The 16,767-nt window shown below is 46.4% G+C and overlaps 2 protein-coding genes across 2 annotated transcripts; one reads left to right on the top strand and one right to left on the bottom strand.

Annotated features, from left to right (window-relative positions):
* Nucleotides 1–579: 579 nt before the first annotated feature.
* GPR15 (G protein-coupled receptor 15) lies at nt 580–1,689 on the bottom strand (the record flags this gene model as incomplete). The annotated part of the gene is made up of 1 exon (XM_084277711.1): nt 580–1,689. One exon carries the CDS (start codon nt 1,687–1,689, stop codon nt 580–582), a length of 1,110 nt encoding a protein of 369 aa, XP_084133837.1.
* A 7,546-nt stretch (nt 1,690–9,235) lies between these two features.
* Nucleotides 9,236–16,767, top strand: CLDND1 (claudin domain containing 1). The gene is made up of 5 exons (XM_084272446.1): nt 9,236–9,539; nt 13,413–13,714; nt 14,723–14,830; nt 15,205–15,342; nt 15,452–16,767. The coding sequence occupies exons 2-5, from the start codon at nt 13,426–13,428 to the stop codon at nt 15,670–15,672; spliced, it is 756 nt and encodes a 251-aa protein (XP_084128572.1). The 5' UTR covers nt 9,236–9,539; nt 13,413–13,425; the 3' UTR covers nt 15,673–16,767.

Below are 16,767 nucleotides of genomic sequence, written 5' to 3'. Positions count from 1 at the left end.
TTTAATGCCATAATAAGAAGCTGAGACTTGAAAGAAAAAGTGACACACAAATTCACTAAAACGCTGGATTTCTAAATTCAGAAAACTTCCAAGAACCCAGAATTGATCAGTTGGTCTGAGTGACATATTCGTGGATAAGCTAGTAAGCAAAGAGAAGACAACACTTGAGTAATTTTGCTTGCTCTGCACAGAACAGAAACCCGTGTTCAGAGCCTGCCTCAAATCTGCTTTGACTGAGTCACATGATTCTCTTCTGGCATCTGGTAGCACTTGTACTTGAGCATCTGTGGATATGAGAAATACCTCAGTACAGTAGTTTCAGGTTTACACCGTGCAGTGACACAGCGATCGTTACGGCGTGTAATTCTGCGATCAAGGTTTCCTATTCTATCTATCCGCGATAAAGGGAAGCAGCGTTCCTCCCACCTGACATGCCGGCTGCGTTACACTGGCACTGCAGTCTCTGTTGCTTGTTTCTGGGGTTGGCTTTGGGTTTTTTTTTTTCCAGTTTCTCTTGATTTATTTTTTTCCCACCATCTTTGGAGAGAGAAGTTCTTCCTCAGCGGTCTCGGCTCCCAGTCAGAGGGACACAGAGTGCTTCCTCTTCCTAGCAGCATACTCCCCGGAGATGAAGTTGGATAAGGAGTGGCTCAGGCGAGTGTCCACGCTGTCGGAGCTGCTGCCGCCGCTGCGGCTGGTTTTCACCCATGGGCACAGGCACCGGAGCATGGCTCTGCGGATGTACTTGTCAAAACAATAGTAAATTAAAGGGTTGGCACAGCTGTTGGCAAAAGCTAAAGGGCCGCTCACCTTCATGCCCACCTGGGCAACCGTGTTGAGAAAACAGTCGGACTGCTTCAGGAGTCGCAGAGAGATGGCCATAAGCTTGAAAAGATTAAAGGGAACCCAGGCAAAAACAAAAGCTGCCACCACGATGAAGAGGATCTTGATTGATTTTCTCAGTTTCTTATCATGTTTCCCAGCTCTTTGATAATGCATACAGAGTCTCTTGGTGATGGTGCAGTAAAAGGTTAAGATACTCCACAGTGGAAAGAAGAAGGCCAGTATTAAAAGCATCAGTGATGTGATCTGTTCAACTTCTGTCACCGCTTTGTCTGTGCAGTAAGTCTTTCCATATTCATCCTTCAGCTCTCTGTACAAAAGGGTTGGTATCCCTAAGCAGACGGATAATAACCAGATGCTGATGCAGATTCCCTTGTAACAGGATCTTGTTCTGACCCGTCTAGCGAAAGAGGGGTGTATGATAGCAAGGTACCGGTCGGCACTCATACAAGTGAGAAGGAGGATGCTGCAGTACATGTTCACTGAGATGATGTAGGAACTAGCTTTACAAAGGAAAGATCCTAACATCCAGCTCCCATCCAGTGCTTCACTGTACACCCAGAACGGCAACGTGATGAGGAAGATGAAGTCAGATGCAGCGAGGTTAATGATGAAGACGTCAATCAGCCTCTGGACCCCTTGCTTGAAGACCAAGGCTGCTATCAGGATGGAGTTGCCGATAATGCCCACCAGGAACATAGTGGCATACAGGATAGGGAGGAAAACAGACATATATTGCAGGTGCTGATACTCGCAGCTGTTGTCATAGTAGTAGTCATAGTTGAAAGTGACTGCAGTCACAGTGGAAAGCTGGGTGAGTTCCATTTCTGGCCAGGCTGTCTTCATCGTGACTCTGAAGAAGGCTATGAGCTCTCCCCCCTACCCTTCTCCTCAAGGTCGTTTATAAAACCTTCTTAGCAAGTAAGGGGGGAGGAGCAGGAGGGAGGGAGGAGGAGGAAAGTGGTTTGTGGGGGTAATTTGCATACTTTAGGATATCACGTAGGCAACAGAGAGCAATGGGTGTCTCTGATTAGTCAAAACCCCGTCTTCAGAATAAACACTTTTTTCTTGTTTTTAAACCAGGTTTAGTTTGACTCATTTTATCTTCATTTTTTATTTGCCTGTAAGTGAACCAGGTTTGGGGCTTGCTTTTGTTTTGCAGGGAGGGAAGGTAGTTTCCAAGATTCTGAACTTTTTCTATTTTTAGGACAGGGTATTGCCAATTTGCAAAGGTATGAGATTGTACCAGCTGAGAAGAAATCAGAGAATAGTGAATTCAGGTCCCACATTCTTTATCTTTACTGAAAATGTTTTGTATAAATTGCTTCTGGGGACAAGTTCAACTCTTCTGAGTCTTGGAGTTCTTACTTTCTTTGCCCGTTTATGATTGTTGTTTTCTGTTGGAAGTAATCCTCTCATATGAAAATATTTAGGGAACAACATTTAAAACTACTGTCTCCATTCTGCCCCATACTTAGCTGTTCTTCATCAGTCCCAGGCTCTCCACTGCTTCTGCCACTGCCCCCCCATCTGCCCTTCAGCCCCTCATGTTCCCCTAGCCCTGGGCTCCCCACACCCAGCCTTATGACTGTATTAGAAACTTAGACGACAGTTTTCCTGCGTGTCATGTATTCTGCAATTTGAAAGTTGACTTGATGTTCCTATCCCTGCAGGGGCTTCCTTACCAGCCACAGTCCGGGTCTCCAGAGCAGTGGTTTTGCTCCTCCTTCTGGCTGCACAGCCTGCTTGACTTTTGAGGTTTTGTTATATACAGAGCTTGCTTATTTTAAAGAGCTTTGATTTCTTCTATCTTTTCATTGGCAATGTCAATATCGCTCCAGCTGTGGCTTACCTTACAGGTGGTCCTTTCAGCGTTGCATAAATTGAATAAAATTTCTCACTTTTTTAGCTACTGAATCATTACAACTTTGTCTGCATGCTACTTTGAAACTTCTACTACTGGTCTTCATCATCTTTCCTCTCTGCTGTAGATAAAGTAATTTTCTCCTTCCCCTCCCTCCCAGCTGCGAGCTCATAGACCTGGCACATCTTCAGTATTCTCAAAGCCTTGAGCAAACTGCTTACCGGTGCATGCTTGAGCCCTGGGCAGATAGATCCCACCTATGTGTGTCTCCATAGACAAAGAGCAACTCCAGATTGCAAGGACAGGAAAGAAGTCCATCTAGTGTGTGCTGGATTCCCTCAGATTCACACTGCCAGCACTCAGTTTCTGTGCTCCTGGGCGGAAGGTACCTACCTGGTTGACTTCCAGGCACCTGGAAGAGCAGCCAGCTGTTATTAAACAACTGGCTGCTGGATGAAGGGATACCTTGTGTAGGTATGCTGATAAGGAGCTGGTTACATACGGCTGCTTTCCTATCAGTAGGGTATTAGTGGACTCTAGCTGACTAATTTTTATGGAATGTGTAAGGATTTAATTGTCTCTGGGAGTGTAATTCAGCCATCACAAACTCTGAAAAAAAAAAAATCAAGGTGTGTAAAACCACCCTGGCCGAGATTATCGGTTTGCAGCCAGTTGCAAACCTAAGTGTGAACTCGCAAGGAAGCACAGGCTGGAAATCATCTCACCATATGAAGATTACAAAAGGTTTACCTACTTCAGGATCAGCTCTGTTTTTCAATTTGCTCTGGATTTTTTGAATGTTCTAAATAGACTCATGAATGTCGCTGCTTGTTGCCATATTACAGATGTGACACTTCCTTATTTGGACAGAAGATTTGCAAAGATATATAAAACATAGTTGAGAATAAGGAAGCTATCTGTAATTACCCATGTGAAGCCGGAGCAGGGCTAAGAGTTTGTCTGTAAGCTTTGTGGGTTTCTTGTGGTACCGATTCACATGACGAGCGTCATGTCGGGTCTTACTCTTCCCCAGAGCTCATTTCCCCGGGGTAGAGCCAAGCTCCCAAAAGTGCTCAGCACACAGCACTTCCCCTCCTAACACTTCTGTGCAGATATTCCAGAACGCTCAGCACGTGATATACTAAGATCTAAGAGATGCTGTGAAATGTTTGGTCACCAGGAGGACAGCCCTCCGCATTCCCTCCCCAACTCCTAGATTTCTACCGCACTTTTTCCTCCTCCCAGGACCTCAGCAGATACATGTAAACCTTTTCCCCAGAGAAAATTTTCTCCTGAAGCAACAGCTGCTGGCTTGGATGCATGCTCTTCCACTCAGGGTACTCAAGCTGTGCATCCCCTGTAAGCAGCTCTGAAAAGATGCAGCTGATGGGTGCTGATCAGCTTTAAACCTGAGAGTGAACCTTCAAGCTTTTGCAACCGCATGCTCATGGCAGAGCCTGTGCTCACGGCTGCCCATCCGCGTTGGAGTGTGTGTCTCTCTGCTGGCCCTGCCTTCCTCAGGTGCACTCGTGAAGCTTGTCGTGGCAGTGCACCGCTCCCTAAGTCTTAGGAAGTGCTGAGGTGTTTCCAGAGGCGGCAAGGGAAAAGGTGTCGCAGGTGGAAAAGGTGGCAAAATCAGTAAGAGTCTCGCACACAGCAGCACTATCTGCACAGGAAGTGTGCAGGGTTGTTTATTTAGTTTGTTACATAGGCACACACATGCTCGGGCCTCCCCCCACACCCCCTCCCCTCCCCCTTAGAGATTTCTGCAATTGAAGCGTTTCTGGCAGTGAGCTGTGGGTTGGTTTTTTGTATGGGTTTTTAAATTTTTTACGTGCTCTATTTTACTGATAGTGGAAATGTGGTTTTATTCCAGCTTGTGCATGTGCTTTTATGCACATGCATCTAGATAAAATAAGCTATGTATCTGCAATTTATTAATTATGATAAATTCTGAGAAGGAACAGAGGTTCATTTGGCTGTAAAAGAAAGTGTAGTAGTTTCTGAATGATTGTGCTTCAAAAACTTTCTGTAAAGAATAGAGATTTGGAGGCATAATTAAAAAACAAAGAAAAAAACAACCAATCTCCCACAAAAATGGCCGAAACTGCCCTGCTATGCTATAACCTATGTGAAGGCAGGCTCAGATATAACCAGGTGAATGCTAACCAACAGAAGGTTCACCCCACAAAGAGGAAAGGGTAGAACTGATTCAGATAAAATTGTGGGTAAAATTCAGGTAAAATGCATCAGGAGAGGCTGACATAGGTTCATACCAAGAGCAGTGGTCTACAAAGTGCAATGCAGAAAGAGAATATTTTTTGTGCATTTGATGCCATTTCTTTAAAATAGTGTTTATTTCGTCTTTATCTCATCCATTTTTAAGTTGTATTTTTGCATTTGCTTTATAATGTACATTAGTACAGTAGTACATGTATGTTTTATTTTTAAAAAAAACCCATATAGTAGGGGTACATACTCAAAAAGTTTTTACTAATGGGGTGCACGGTAAAGAGGTTTGGACACAACTGACTTTGTGGACACACGGGTATCGTTAAAGCAAACCCGTGCCCTCCATCGCGTCCGACAGAAACACATCTAGAAAGGCCTTGTCTCTTTTTACAGTGTCTCTAATTACAATTGCTGGAGGGTTTTCTTAGCCTATGGTGTTCTGTGCCACAGACGGAAAAATACGAGGGGGCAGAAATAAAAGCAGTGAGATCTGAAGGCAATCCACAGGATTTTCCGCTGCATTCTGTGAAGTGCTCGTTGGTGGTGTGTAAACCATAAAGCCTGAAACTGCCCTTTTTATTATTGCAAATATAGTATTTGTTGGGAGAGGTGGTATCTTGTAGTAAATTAGGAAGTCGTATTGGAAAAAAAGTGCAGAATTTTGAGCACCTTTTTCAGATCTGAATCAATAATTGATGAAGCAAATGTGACAGATAAAGGTTTTTGTACTTCTCATCCTCTATCAACTTCCTTTAGTACAAATAGTACCGTCTCCTACAAATGCTTACAGATTTCCTTTAACGAGAGCTAAAATGGCACAAGTTTTTGATGATTTCCTTTTGCAATGTAGGAGGGTTTTGGTAGCTTGCGAGGTCCAAGAGAAGGGCAGCCAGGCTGGTGAAGGGGCTGGAGAGCAAACCTTACAAGGAGTGGCTGGGGGAGCTGGGGTTGTTTAGCCTGGAGAAGAGGAGGCTGAGGGGAGACTTTATCACCTGAAAGGAGGTTGTAGAGAGGTGGGCCGTGATCTCTTCAGCCAGGTGACAGGGGATAGGACAAGGGGAGATGTCACAAAGCTGTGCCAGGGCAGCTTTAGATTAGATGTTAGGAAAAAGTTCCTTACTGAAAGGGTTATTAGGCATTGGAACAGGCTGCCCAGGGAGGCGGTTGAGTCACCGACCCAGCATGTATTTGAAGGACGGGTAGATGAGGTACTTAGGGATATGATTTAGTAGAGGACAGGGACGGTTGGATTCAATGATCTTAGTGTTTTCCAGCCTAGTGGTTCTGTGATTCTGTGGGTTGGTTTTTTGGTTTGGTTTTTTTTTGTTGCAGCACCTGGAAATTTCAGTTAGAAGTACTTGCAGATGATCCAGGCCTGCTGTCTATCAGGCTTCACTCTCCTAAAAAGCAGGCTTTTAAGCTATAGCCATCAGTACTGATGCCTTCGTGCTTTCAGGTGCAAACTCCCATACCGTTTCTAAACCAAACTTGTTCTTTGAAAACCTTGCCAAATGATCAGCAGCTACACTGGTCAACCAGTGGTTCTGTTGAGGCACACTGTGAAGGTGGGAAAGGAAGAGAAAAATGAAAAAAAGGTAAGTGGGGTGTTAACAATTACCGACCACATTCGTTTGCAACTTTTTTTTTTTTGGTTACTCTTACTTGGAGGAGTTTGTTTTTTTTTTAAATACAAACCAAGTGAAATCTGTAGAGAGTATGAAAACACATCTCCCCCTCCCTCTGGCTGCTCTTGAGGAGCTGCACTGATCATATTGATCAGGGCTGGTTATGAAGAAGCAGCGGCCACTGTGCTCTAATTCAGTAACGGAAGTCGCAATGGCTGCAGAATTTTGCAGAATCAGTTCTTATTTTCACAAGATCAGATCTTCTAGGTGAAAACCCTGTTATCTAATTCACCACCATTTACAGTAAACGGTTCTGATTCTCCTTACCCTGTGGCTTAGAATACAGGAGGGTGGGTGGTTGTGTTTCATGTTGGTTTGTTGTGGTTTTTTCCTTTCAAAACTTTCTAGCTTCACCTCTGGATAGTTTTGATGGGCATCCTGAAAAAACTGCTGCTGCTTGGGGTTTTTTTGTTCACTGCTGCCATTACATGCATTTTGTGGTCTTGCATTCTTCGTTAAATTGAATGGCCTGGCATCCTGTGATGTGTTTCACTGAGAGAGGTTTTCGAATTGCTCAGTGATTTTCATGTCCCTTTTCAGGTTTCTGTCAGTCTGTTGACACTAGACTTGTCAAGGCTCCTTTGCAGCCCACAGCAATGATGACGTACAACTTCCTCCTCATGATTTTGCTGTTTATACATTTGAAGGAAGTTGGGGTGCTGGTTTTTGTCCACGGCACTAGCTTAGCAGTTGGTAATTCGCCGTGACCTGTTTGTTCTTTTCGTTTTGTGCTGTGCAGGATAAAATCTTATGTCAGGTAAGTATAGCCTCCACTCTACTCTAAAATGATTGAGCTCATCAGTGACCTTATTGAAATGCATGTTTGCTTGCCCCTGGCTGCTAAATTATCAGGTCACCCTGTACCAGTGCCCTCTCCATGTCATTATTTACCCTTCCCTCAGGCCTCGTGTCATCTGTGAACTTTATTGGCGATACTCTGCTTTCTTCCAGGCCATCAATAAAGACGTTAAATAATGTAAGAGTCTAGCATAAATCCCAGATAGACCCAAACGTATGTCCTTGCAGAGAGTTACATTATGAGGTGCTGGTGGGATGGTTCCATGGTCAGGAGAGGGGAGGCATTTAGGCAGAGGTTTCTTAATAATTGTTTCTGGTAATTTTTTTAAAGTACTTTATTTTGTTGCACCAAGTCAGAGACGTTTCTTACACGCTGCCTTCGTCATCCCAGCTTGTTACCTTGCTGGAGAAACGCTTCCTGGCTGCCCTGGGAGGGAAGTTGGATGGGGTCATTTCCCAGAAGCCCCGAGAGATGTGAAAACCTCAGACACAATTCTGATATTTTCTAAGCATGTGTTTGCTAGCTTGAAGTTTGGTAAAATCAAAACTGGGTGTGGTGCGGTGCTGACACATTTTTAGGAGCCCTCTTGTAGTTTGCGTGGGTGTGTGCAGCTGGGACGGGGGGGGAAATGTCCGATTTGGGGCATAGAGCTGGTGTTGGCAAGTTTTGCAAGTGTTACTAAGTAGTATTATTCCTTACTTGGTGCTTCCCCGGGTCACCGTGTTTTACAAGTGACCAAGCTACAGAGGAAGAAAGGTGAGCTCATTGCCCCAGGGGGAGACTGTGTAAGAGAAATGGCAGAAACAAGAGTTCAGAAAGGAGGGGGCTTCCTGAGCTCCTGTAACATCTCCTGGCTCTTGGGGCCGTGTTGGGAGCTGCGGCTCCGGGTTCCCAAGCGCCCCGTGTCTTGCAGACGTGCCATTTCGGCACCCCTCAGCCCTGCGCCTGGTGAGGGCAGCGCCAGGCGCCGTCCTGAGGGCTTGGGATGAGTCAGGCCTGTGTCAGCAGCGAGGCGCCTCTAACGTCAGCAGGGTGGCAGGCAGCGGGCGCCCTGTGGCCACACCGGTGGCTGACGGGTGGAGGCGAGGACGGCTGCCCGGCGGGGCGGGCGCTGGGAAAGCCGGCGGACGTCGAAAGGCCAGGGGAGGCCGTCCTGGAGCTGGCGGGAGACTACGACTCCCGGCCGGCGTCGCGGCAGGGGCGGGGCGAGGCGACTTGGAGAAGGACGGCTCCCAGGGTGCTGCCGGGGCTGCCCCGGAAGGCGGCGGGAGAACTACACCCCCCAGGGTGCCCTGCGCGGCGGCGAGGAGCGGAGCGCTGCCCTGGCCCTGGGCATCGCGGGGCGGAAGCGGCGCGGCGGGGACGGGCAGGGGGTGCGAGGTGGCGGTGGGTGGTGGGCGAGGTGCGGCGCGCCGGTTGAAGGGGGCGGTTGCTGGGTGTGGGAGGGGGCGGAGGGCTGAGGGGGTTAAGGCTTTCTTTTCGGGTTTGCTGCCCGCCAGCGGCCCCGCCGGCGGCGCCCGGTGCCCCGACGGGCCCCCGCGGGGGGTTGTTTTCCCGTCGCGGGGTTGTCTCCCGAGAGGCCGGAGCGCGGGGGAGGGCGGCCGGCCCGGCCTGTGCCGTGCCTCGCCTCGCCTCGTCCTGGCGGCGGGGCGTGAGGCGCCGGTGCCGGAGCGCGGCCCGGGTTAGCCGGCCGGCCGTGGGGCTCCGCGTTTGCACGGGGCGAGGGCTCGGCTTGCCGGCCCTCAGCCCGGCTGTCTGCCTGCCCGTGTGCGGGTTGGAGCCTGGCGGGGCACGGTGATGTTGGCCTGAGGGCTCCCGAAGGCTCTTGCTACCCTCTGAGGTTTTAGCAGCTTTTTTTTTTTTCCTCGGCGAGTGATACAGGGATATTTCTGTGAAGTGATTCCAAAGCGAAATGATTTCATCGGCTCTTTATTTTGCTTTCTACTTCTAGACGGGTTTTCGTGAGCTGGTGATGTTGAATAAGCAAATGAATGGAACAGTTAGGGCAGATAGGAAGTTTGCGTTTCATGCTCTCTGCTGTGGAGACGCTGTGTCTCTGAAGTGACCGGGAATCACTGGAGCTTTGTGTGTCGAAGGACTGTAAGGACCTCTGAAGGTAAAAAAGCATTTGGTGGTGTTCTTTCCAAATCCTCCAGTGTCATGGGTATTAAAAGGGGTCTATAGCGCTGCCAGCTCTCTCCCCACATTCACATCGTCTTTTAGGCCAAAGAGCAGTCAGATGGCAAGGATGCTTTCTGAGAAAATGCCAGCTAATCAGCCTTAATCTTCTGTGATGTCAGGTAGAAGGAATCTCTTAAATGTGGTGGTCCACACTATTGGTTGAAGGGAGTGATTGGTGTAACAGGACAACAGTATGTGTACTTTTGTATTGCCTTCTGTCATGGTACAGTAACTTCTTAAAATGCTTATATGCTCTCCAGTGTTAATTAATTTTTTTCCCAGAATGCTTGCTTTTGCACTGCTCTGTGGTTTTGCTTTTTAAACTCTACTGATTTCCTTCCCCCCCCGCTCCCCGCTTCTGCAAAGTGCCTGCATCTAGTCATTGCTTTGAATATCACTGCTAGTTTGGCCTTTGCCTTCTCTTTTATGAGTTGGTGCTTTGAAATGTTTCAAGTGAGTCGTATAATATCCTGTGAGGAACTTCTGCTTGAGTGCCTGTTTACTACTCCCTTGTGTTGTCCTATGAACAAACCTTTTGTAAAACCAATGAAGGCTTTAGGCTGACAGCCTAAAAAAGCGAAGTATTTCCATTTATTAACAGTCATTATGTCTTTATAATTAATGTCATCTTTGGTAGTAGCAATGTTATCTTTTGGTAAATAAGCTTATTTTAAAGTGCTTCCTACTTAGCTTTTACAAAGCGTGGCACAGTCTTGTAAACATGCAGCATCTTTCTTTATGGTGTTCTCTGGTAACTATGTCTTGATGTCTGTGTTTACTACTCCCATTGAGCTCTGCCTGGGGCTGGAAGGATGGTTCTCCCTTTAACAGAGCAAAGGACACCTCATTTAAGTGGGGGTATGTCTACTGTAAACTAAGATGCGTTGCATGTACACAGTGAACGGACAGAGTACTCAACTATGCTGTGGCAGGAAAGCATTCTAGTTCAAAATTGGAACTAGAATTAGAGCTCTTCATCTCTTCTGCAAGCACTTGAGGTGTTGGGCAGAAGCTTTGAGGGGACCTTTATTTTAAGAAATTGGGTGTGTGCTCTTGCCTTGGCACTGTCTTGTTCGTATTGAAAATCCATGTCTGTTCTTTCTGGGACAAATGCTACACAAAGGCACTCGCTAGATTTTGGGGACCGTAGCCACATGGCTCATTCTACCTATGCCAGGAGCTGTGCATTGCAAGTGTTGAATGTCAGTAGATAGTCATGGGCTTTTTACCAAGTGGGCAACAAGCACTGGACAGTGGTTTAATTTACAGCTTGGTTTTTAACCCTTTTGCCTGTGAACCTTTCGTGATTGCCAGGTGACATCACCTCTGCCGAGTCCACTGCGTGCCAGCCAGCACAGCTGGTCAGAAGCCTGAGCCTGTGTTTTAATATTCACAGAGTTCTGCGCTTTGCAGCAGGGGTGTTGTGCCTGAAAGTAAGGAGATTTGAAGCCATTCACTTTCTAGCTGTCTGTTAGGTAGAAAGTTGATAGGGCTTTGTTACTGTAAGCGTTTATGTTACAGAGCAGCAGATTGACAGCCGGTAATGTCCTGCTGATGATGTTCTTTGTGCCGCACACTGCTCTCCAGGACCGAGCTTGTAGTTTCTCACAATTTCTCCTTCCAGAGAAAGCACTTTCTAAAGAGAGGAGCCTGTTGCAGAGAGTTCCTCTTGCAGCCAATGTGACAGCAATATAGTGGAAAATCCAGACCAGCCTGCTCAGCAGCCTGTTCTGCTGCTTGCCCTGAGAGAGGGTTCCTGGAGGATCTGCTCAGCTCTGAGCTCGGCTGGGCAGAAGCCGGGCGATCAAGCTGTGGCCCGTAGAGATGCCACTTGTCCCATCCAGTTTGTGAAGGAGAAGGGATCCCTCAGCAAGCTTCAGTGGGGATGAATGCTGAGGTCAGCTCTCTACAGCAACTTGCTCTCACCTTACTCTACTCAACCAATTTCCCTCGTACCTTGAACTAGATGCTAGGGCATCAAAGGAGAATATAAGTACATAAACAAGAATTAAACAGTCTGCAGAGTATTTGCTTTCAAGTCTGGACTTGATTCTATGTCTTCCAGATACATAAGCCCAGATACAGTGTTTTCTCCATCTCTATATTTGTCCTAGTTTATAAGAGTTGATAGTCTGTGGATTATTATTTAAGCAGAGTTGTGGTATGCAAACTTTGCAGTATTTTAAATGGGTGCTGCTTGTTATTTTGCCAAAAGTCAGTTCTATTTTTACTCGTTTCTAAGGATGCAGATGGGACATGCTCTCTGTAATATCCTTCCTTGAATATAGAATTAAGCGTAGGGGGTGATACTGGTACACAGTATCTCTCCTCCCCAACCCTGTTAGCCACTTTCAACCAAACAGAGGAGCAGGTGGGGGAGAAAAGAAATAAGAATGGTGTTGTTAGCAGCAAATACTGGTGCTGTTGATATTTCCTGCTTTAATTTGCACCTTGTTTCATAGTTCAGAAATTCTTATTGGCAGGACTGACTTGAGTACTTGTGGTTTTTCCTGTGAATGTTGTATTTTAGGGCCTCTGCTGTTTCCAGTTGCAGTTCATTCAGTAGCAAAGAAGCTAGACCAAAATATTTTGATCAAAGTATGTGGGAGAAGGGAGTTGGAACAAGCAATAGACAAGAGCTGATTAGATAGTAGCTCATGTAACCAAACTAGCTCTAGCTGCTGAGTTAACTTCAATTGGCTTTTTTTTTTTTTCTTTTTGGCAAGTGCATCAAATCTGATTCATCAGAATCCACAATTTGAACCAAACAGAAAACACATGAGCACAACAGGCATCTGAGAATCCTCTGACGCATGGCGCTATCTGCAAATCCTTCCGTGTATTAGTGATCGATTACTCATTAGAGTCGCAGTGTTGTCATAAGCGTACACATGTATGGCATCTGTATTTTCCCATGCCTCCTTTGACCCTGAATTTACATGGTTTGTGAGCACAATGCTGTCAGGGAGGGCGTAAGTGACCCCTAATACAGGGTGAGCCAGAGCAAAGCCCTCATGCCAGCACATGAAGGCTTCTCAGTTTTGAGAGCTTTTGTCATCTTGTTCCCATGGAATGCAGAGCGTCTGCACCCACCCCCCAGTGCTGTAGTTCTTCAGAAGCACTGCTGTTATGTATCATGGCATTACTGCAACATTTATGCTCATTTCCAAATTTGTCTTTCGGTACTTCCCTCGTGTTCTGCCTCTAGTGCTTCCCTAAAGGCATTCCTGCATCTTGGCATAGTTGCCCCTTGTGAGCAGCCTGGAAGAGATTTTTTGGCGTGCTGGTGGTTCTTATCTTTGCTGTAAACACAAGCTGTGAAAGCACAAGCTGGGATGGCAGGCTAAAAATAACTCCCACTCTTTGGTAATCTCTTAAGGAAAGATAAGTCTTCTGCCTGGGTGCCGTGGATGGATTCTCTGTGGTTCCCTACAACCAGGATCGCGAATGGCAGTGAGCTGTGCCATCTGCTTTGGGGACAGAGTTGCTGTTGCTGTGTCAGTCACTGTCTCAGAGCAGCTAGTGCAGTGTGGCTCGGAGAAGGGCGATATCCGTGCCTTGAACTCGGAGATCCAGCAGATGCCGACTAGTACTGCAGACTAGTGCTCAGTTGTTCTCCGACTCCATCAAGTGTTGGAGAAGGAAGACCTCCCTCCTTTTTAGGGAGGTCCTGGGGTCTGCAGTGGAATAAAGATACTACTGAGGGGACTCTGCATAAGAGGAATGATCTAATGAGTTTAATGTTGCCGGGATAACTTTGCCTTTACTGTCAGAGGAGTTACTCACTTAGCCCCCTCTTTCCTTACAGCAGCAGGGGCGCAATGATGGATAACCGTTTTGCTACGGCGCTAGTGATTGCCTGTGTTCTCAGCCTCATCTCCACCATCTATATGGCAGCTTCCATTGGCACTGACTTCTGGTACGAATACCACACCCTGTCCCCGGCTGAGAACGTTAGTGAAGCTGGTAGGAGCATCTGGGAGGAATTTGTCAGTGAAGAGGCAGATGAGAAGACCTACACAGACGCGCTTTTCCGGTGCAACGGCACGGTTGGACTGTGGCGGAGGTGTATCACTGTACCCAAAAACTCTCACTGGTACAGCCCACCAGGTATCTGCAGAGCCTTTAACACTTCCCTAGCTTGCCTGGGTGGTATGTGTGAAGTTCCTCACGACATAGCCATGTCACTTTGTTCCTCCAGAAGGCTTATTTTTAGCTTATGTGTTTGTTGGGGTTTTTTAAGAAAGTCTAAATTTTGAAAGAAGCAAAAGGAAAAATGGTCTGTAGCTCTCAGTGCTACGCTCTGGATTTGACACGTTACTTGATCTAAATTCAGTCTAGTGTGACTTGATTTTCTTTTGCATCTACTGCCCATCTGGGGACAGTTACACTTGCTTTGCCAGTCACTGTCCTTTTAGGGAGGTCCTGGGGTCTGCAGTGGAATAAAGATACTACTTTATCAAGGGAGCGCTCTCTCCTTTTAGCCAGTCGTTAATTTTGCTTGCATGTCATAAAATGGCCCACTGCTGCATCAGCACGCTTTGGACTCTCTACAGCAGTGCTAGATAGAGAATGAAACTCTTTTTCACGATGGTTATTTTGGAAGATGCTTAAACCAGCTCTGCTCAGGAGTGTTCTCAAAGTGAAATCTTACTAGGTGTAATAGGGGAGAAATTTAGTGTAAAGAAGTAAATACTTTTCCTTAAAGAGTTCTTCCCATTTTTGAATGAAGTGTGTAGTATGTTGCAACATTCAGCATGTGGAGATAAGCACAACTTAGTTAAGGGACTCTGAGTAGAAGAATATGTTACAACACAGTTGAGCATCGTATGTTAGATTTGTTTCCCAGTGTGTCAAGCATGGCACAGTTCTCTGTGGGTAACTCAGGTAAGCTTGAAGAGTCTATATGTTTGAATGCTGTCCTTACTGTAGTAACTACATTATGCTAAGGGCATCACACGACCCTGTTCGGAGAGGTAATTTTTTTTCCCTAAAATGGAACTCCGAGGAGTTTTCTTGCTTAATGGTTGGGAAAGGAGGAATTGGAAGGGGAGGGCATGTGGGAGGAAGACACATAATGGTATTTGTTGTTTTGTTGTTTTTTTTTTTTCCTCTCAGAAACTGATATGACTACAAACTGCATCAGTTTTTCCCTCTCTGACCAATTTATTGAAAAGTACATAGAGCCTGGAAATCACAACAGCGGCACGGATTTGAATCGGACTTGTAAGTGTCTCACTTCTGGCTGTTAAACAAGTTTGTTTTTTTTTTTAAAGATGCTTCTTACGTACATTCAGTAGTGAAAAAGCATCTGTATCTTGCTCTTTGTTGTTTATTTACATTAGCACAGGCAGTAGGTCAAAGTTTAAAAGGAAAGCGTAAATGTGTTAGTAAAGGTGTTTTGCCTGAATGCAGGGGAGGAATTTGGGAGTTAACAAATGGAGGTCTTCCTACTTCAGTGGAGGCTTTGGTCCTTTTTGGCTATGCGTGTAGAATGCCTGATGAAGCAGAAGCAGCTTGAGTAGAAAGAAGTGTAAAGTGGTGGGAGAAGACCGGTTTCTAGCATGTCTTCAAAAACTCGTGTGTTCTTTCACATGCAGATCTCTGGCGACTGCAGTTCCTCCTGCCCTTTGTCAGCCTGGGCCTCATGTGCTTTGGGGCTCTGATTGGGCTCTGTGCTTGTGCCTGCCGCAGCCTTTACCCGGCCATTGCCACTGGAGTCCTACATTTCCTAGCAGGTAGGTCTCCTGCCATCCTCCACTTGCCCTCCCTCCTCCAGAAGCTCCTAGGGGCAGCTCGAGCACCTCAACACGGAGCTCATTGTGCTTTACTGTTCCCTTCCCCCAGGGCTTTGTACGCTGGGCCTGGTTGGCTGCTATGTAGCTGGGATTGAGCTGCTCCATAAGAAGCTGCCTCTGCCCGACGATGTGAGGGGTGAATTCGGCTGGTCCTTCTGCCTGGCCTGTGTCTCGGCACCGTTGCAGTTCATGGCAGCTGCTCTTTTCATCTGGGCCGCTCGCACCAACAGGAAGGAATTCACGCTCTTGAAAGCGTACCGTGTGGCGTAAGCGCTGGTACTGAAGTGGTGGGTTTCCATGTCATAGCCTCCTCTCCCCTCAACCCTTACTGGTTTGGTTTTCTTTTAGTCAGACTTTTCCCTTGTGCTGCGTGCTTCTTGCCAGTTGAGGCAGTTTAGCCTGCAGGCCCTGAAGACAAAGACCTCTGGGCTAAATGACCAAACTCTGCCAGAAGTCTGCAGAATTTGATCAGGTTTTTAAATTGTTGTTGGGTTTGCTTTTTTTTTTAAAGAATTTATTACTATTTTTTAAGCTTCATTTGGTTGTTGAGTATCTCCTCGGTTAGGTGTACATGCCCCTTCCTAATTTTATTACCCTGTCAACCTGGAGGAAATAGGGAGTGGTGGTGTGGGCTGGAAGAGAGATAGGAAAAGAACAGATCTGTGTAGGCAAGAGTGGGGATCTCAGTGCACAAATAATAAATAAGGGGGAGCTGTCTGCTGTGTGACCCAAGCACCTGCAGAGAGCACCCAGGATACACGGCAGATCTCAGAAACCTCTGTTATGGAAATACTGCAGCTAAATCAGTCCAGTAGCTCCACTTTGGGTCTCTTATTCTTACTAGTTTGCTACTTGTGGTTTCTGCCAACACTGACACAGCCCCTGGGGAGTGGCTGTGCAGCACGCCAGCCTGAAGGCAGAGCCTGCACTCGCCTTTGCTGAGGAGTGGGATAAGTTGACCTACATGGAGCTTTGTGCTGCTCTAGCTACACTGCTTCCAGGACCCAGGCTAGGTTTGGTATCCGCACTACATCTGATTGTGCACTCTAATTTTAACCTGTGATGGTTTTGCTTGCTGTGAAATACGGCTTTCCTCTCTCTTGTCTTGACAGTGACCCTTCACAAGTGTTTTGGTTTTAATTTGGTTTACTGTATGTGTGTATATGTACATATATGTACTTAACTTTTTTTAAAGCTCACCTATTTATCCTATATAGCACACAACAGGGTTTTTTTAAAAGGTGCTGCTCTTTTCCCATCTTGCCCCGATCCTTGGTTAAATGAAATAATAATAATAATAATAATAATAATAAAAAACCCTCGGAAATTTTCAGCGTTGTGTGAATCTGATGAGTGTGTGAGAAT

Source organism: Gallinula chloropus (genome assembly GCF_964237585.1).
Source record: "Gallinula chloropus genome assembly, chromosome: 1".
NCBI classification, from domain to species: domain Eukaryota; kingdom Metazoa; phylum Chordata; class Aves; order Gruiformes; family Rallidae; genus Gallinula; species Gallinula chloropus.
This window is presented reverse-complemented; position numbering and strand designations above follow the sequence as displayed.

Coding starts and splice junctions, on each gene's coding strand:
- CLDND1 (XM_084272446.1), top strand. CDS start 13,426: ATGATGGATAACCGTTTTGCTACGGCGCTAGTGATTGCCTGTGTTCTC. Junction 14,831..15,204: donor CACGGATTTGAATCGGACTT/GTAAGTGTCTCA, acceptor TTTCACATGCAG/ATCTCTGGCGACTGCAGTTC. Junction 15,343..15,451: donor AGTCCTACATTTCCTAGCAG/GTAGGTCTCCTG, acceptor CCCTTCCCCCAG/GGCTTTGTACGCTGGGCCTG.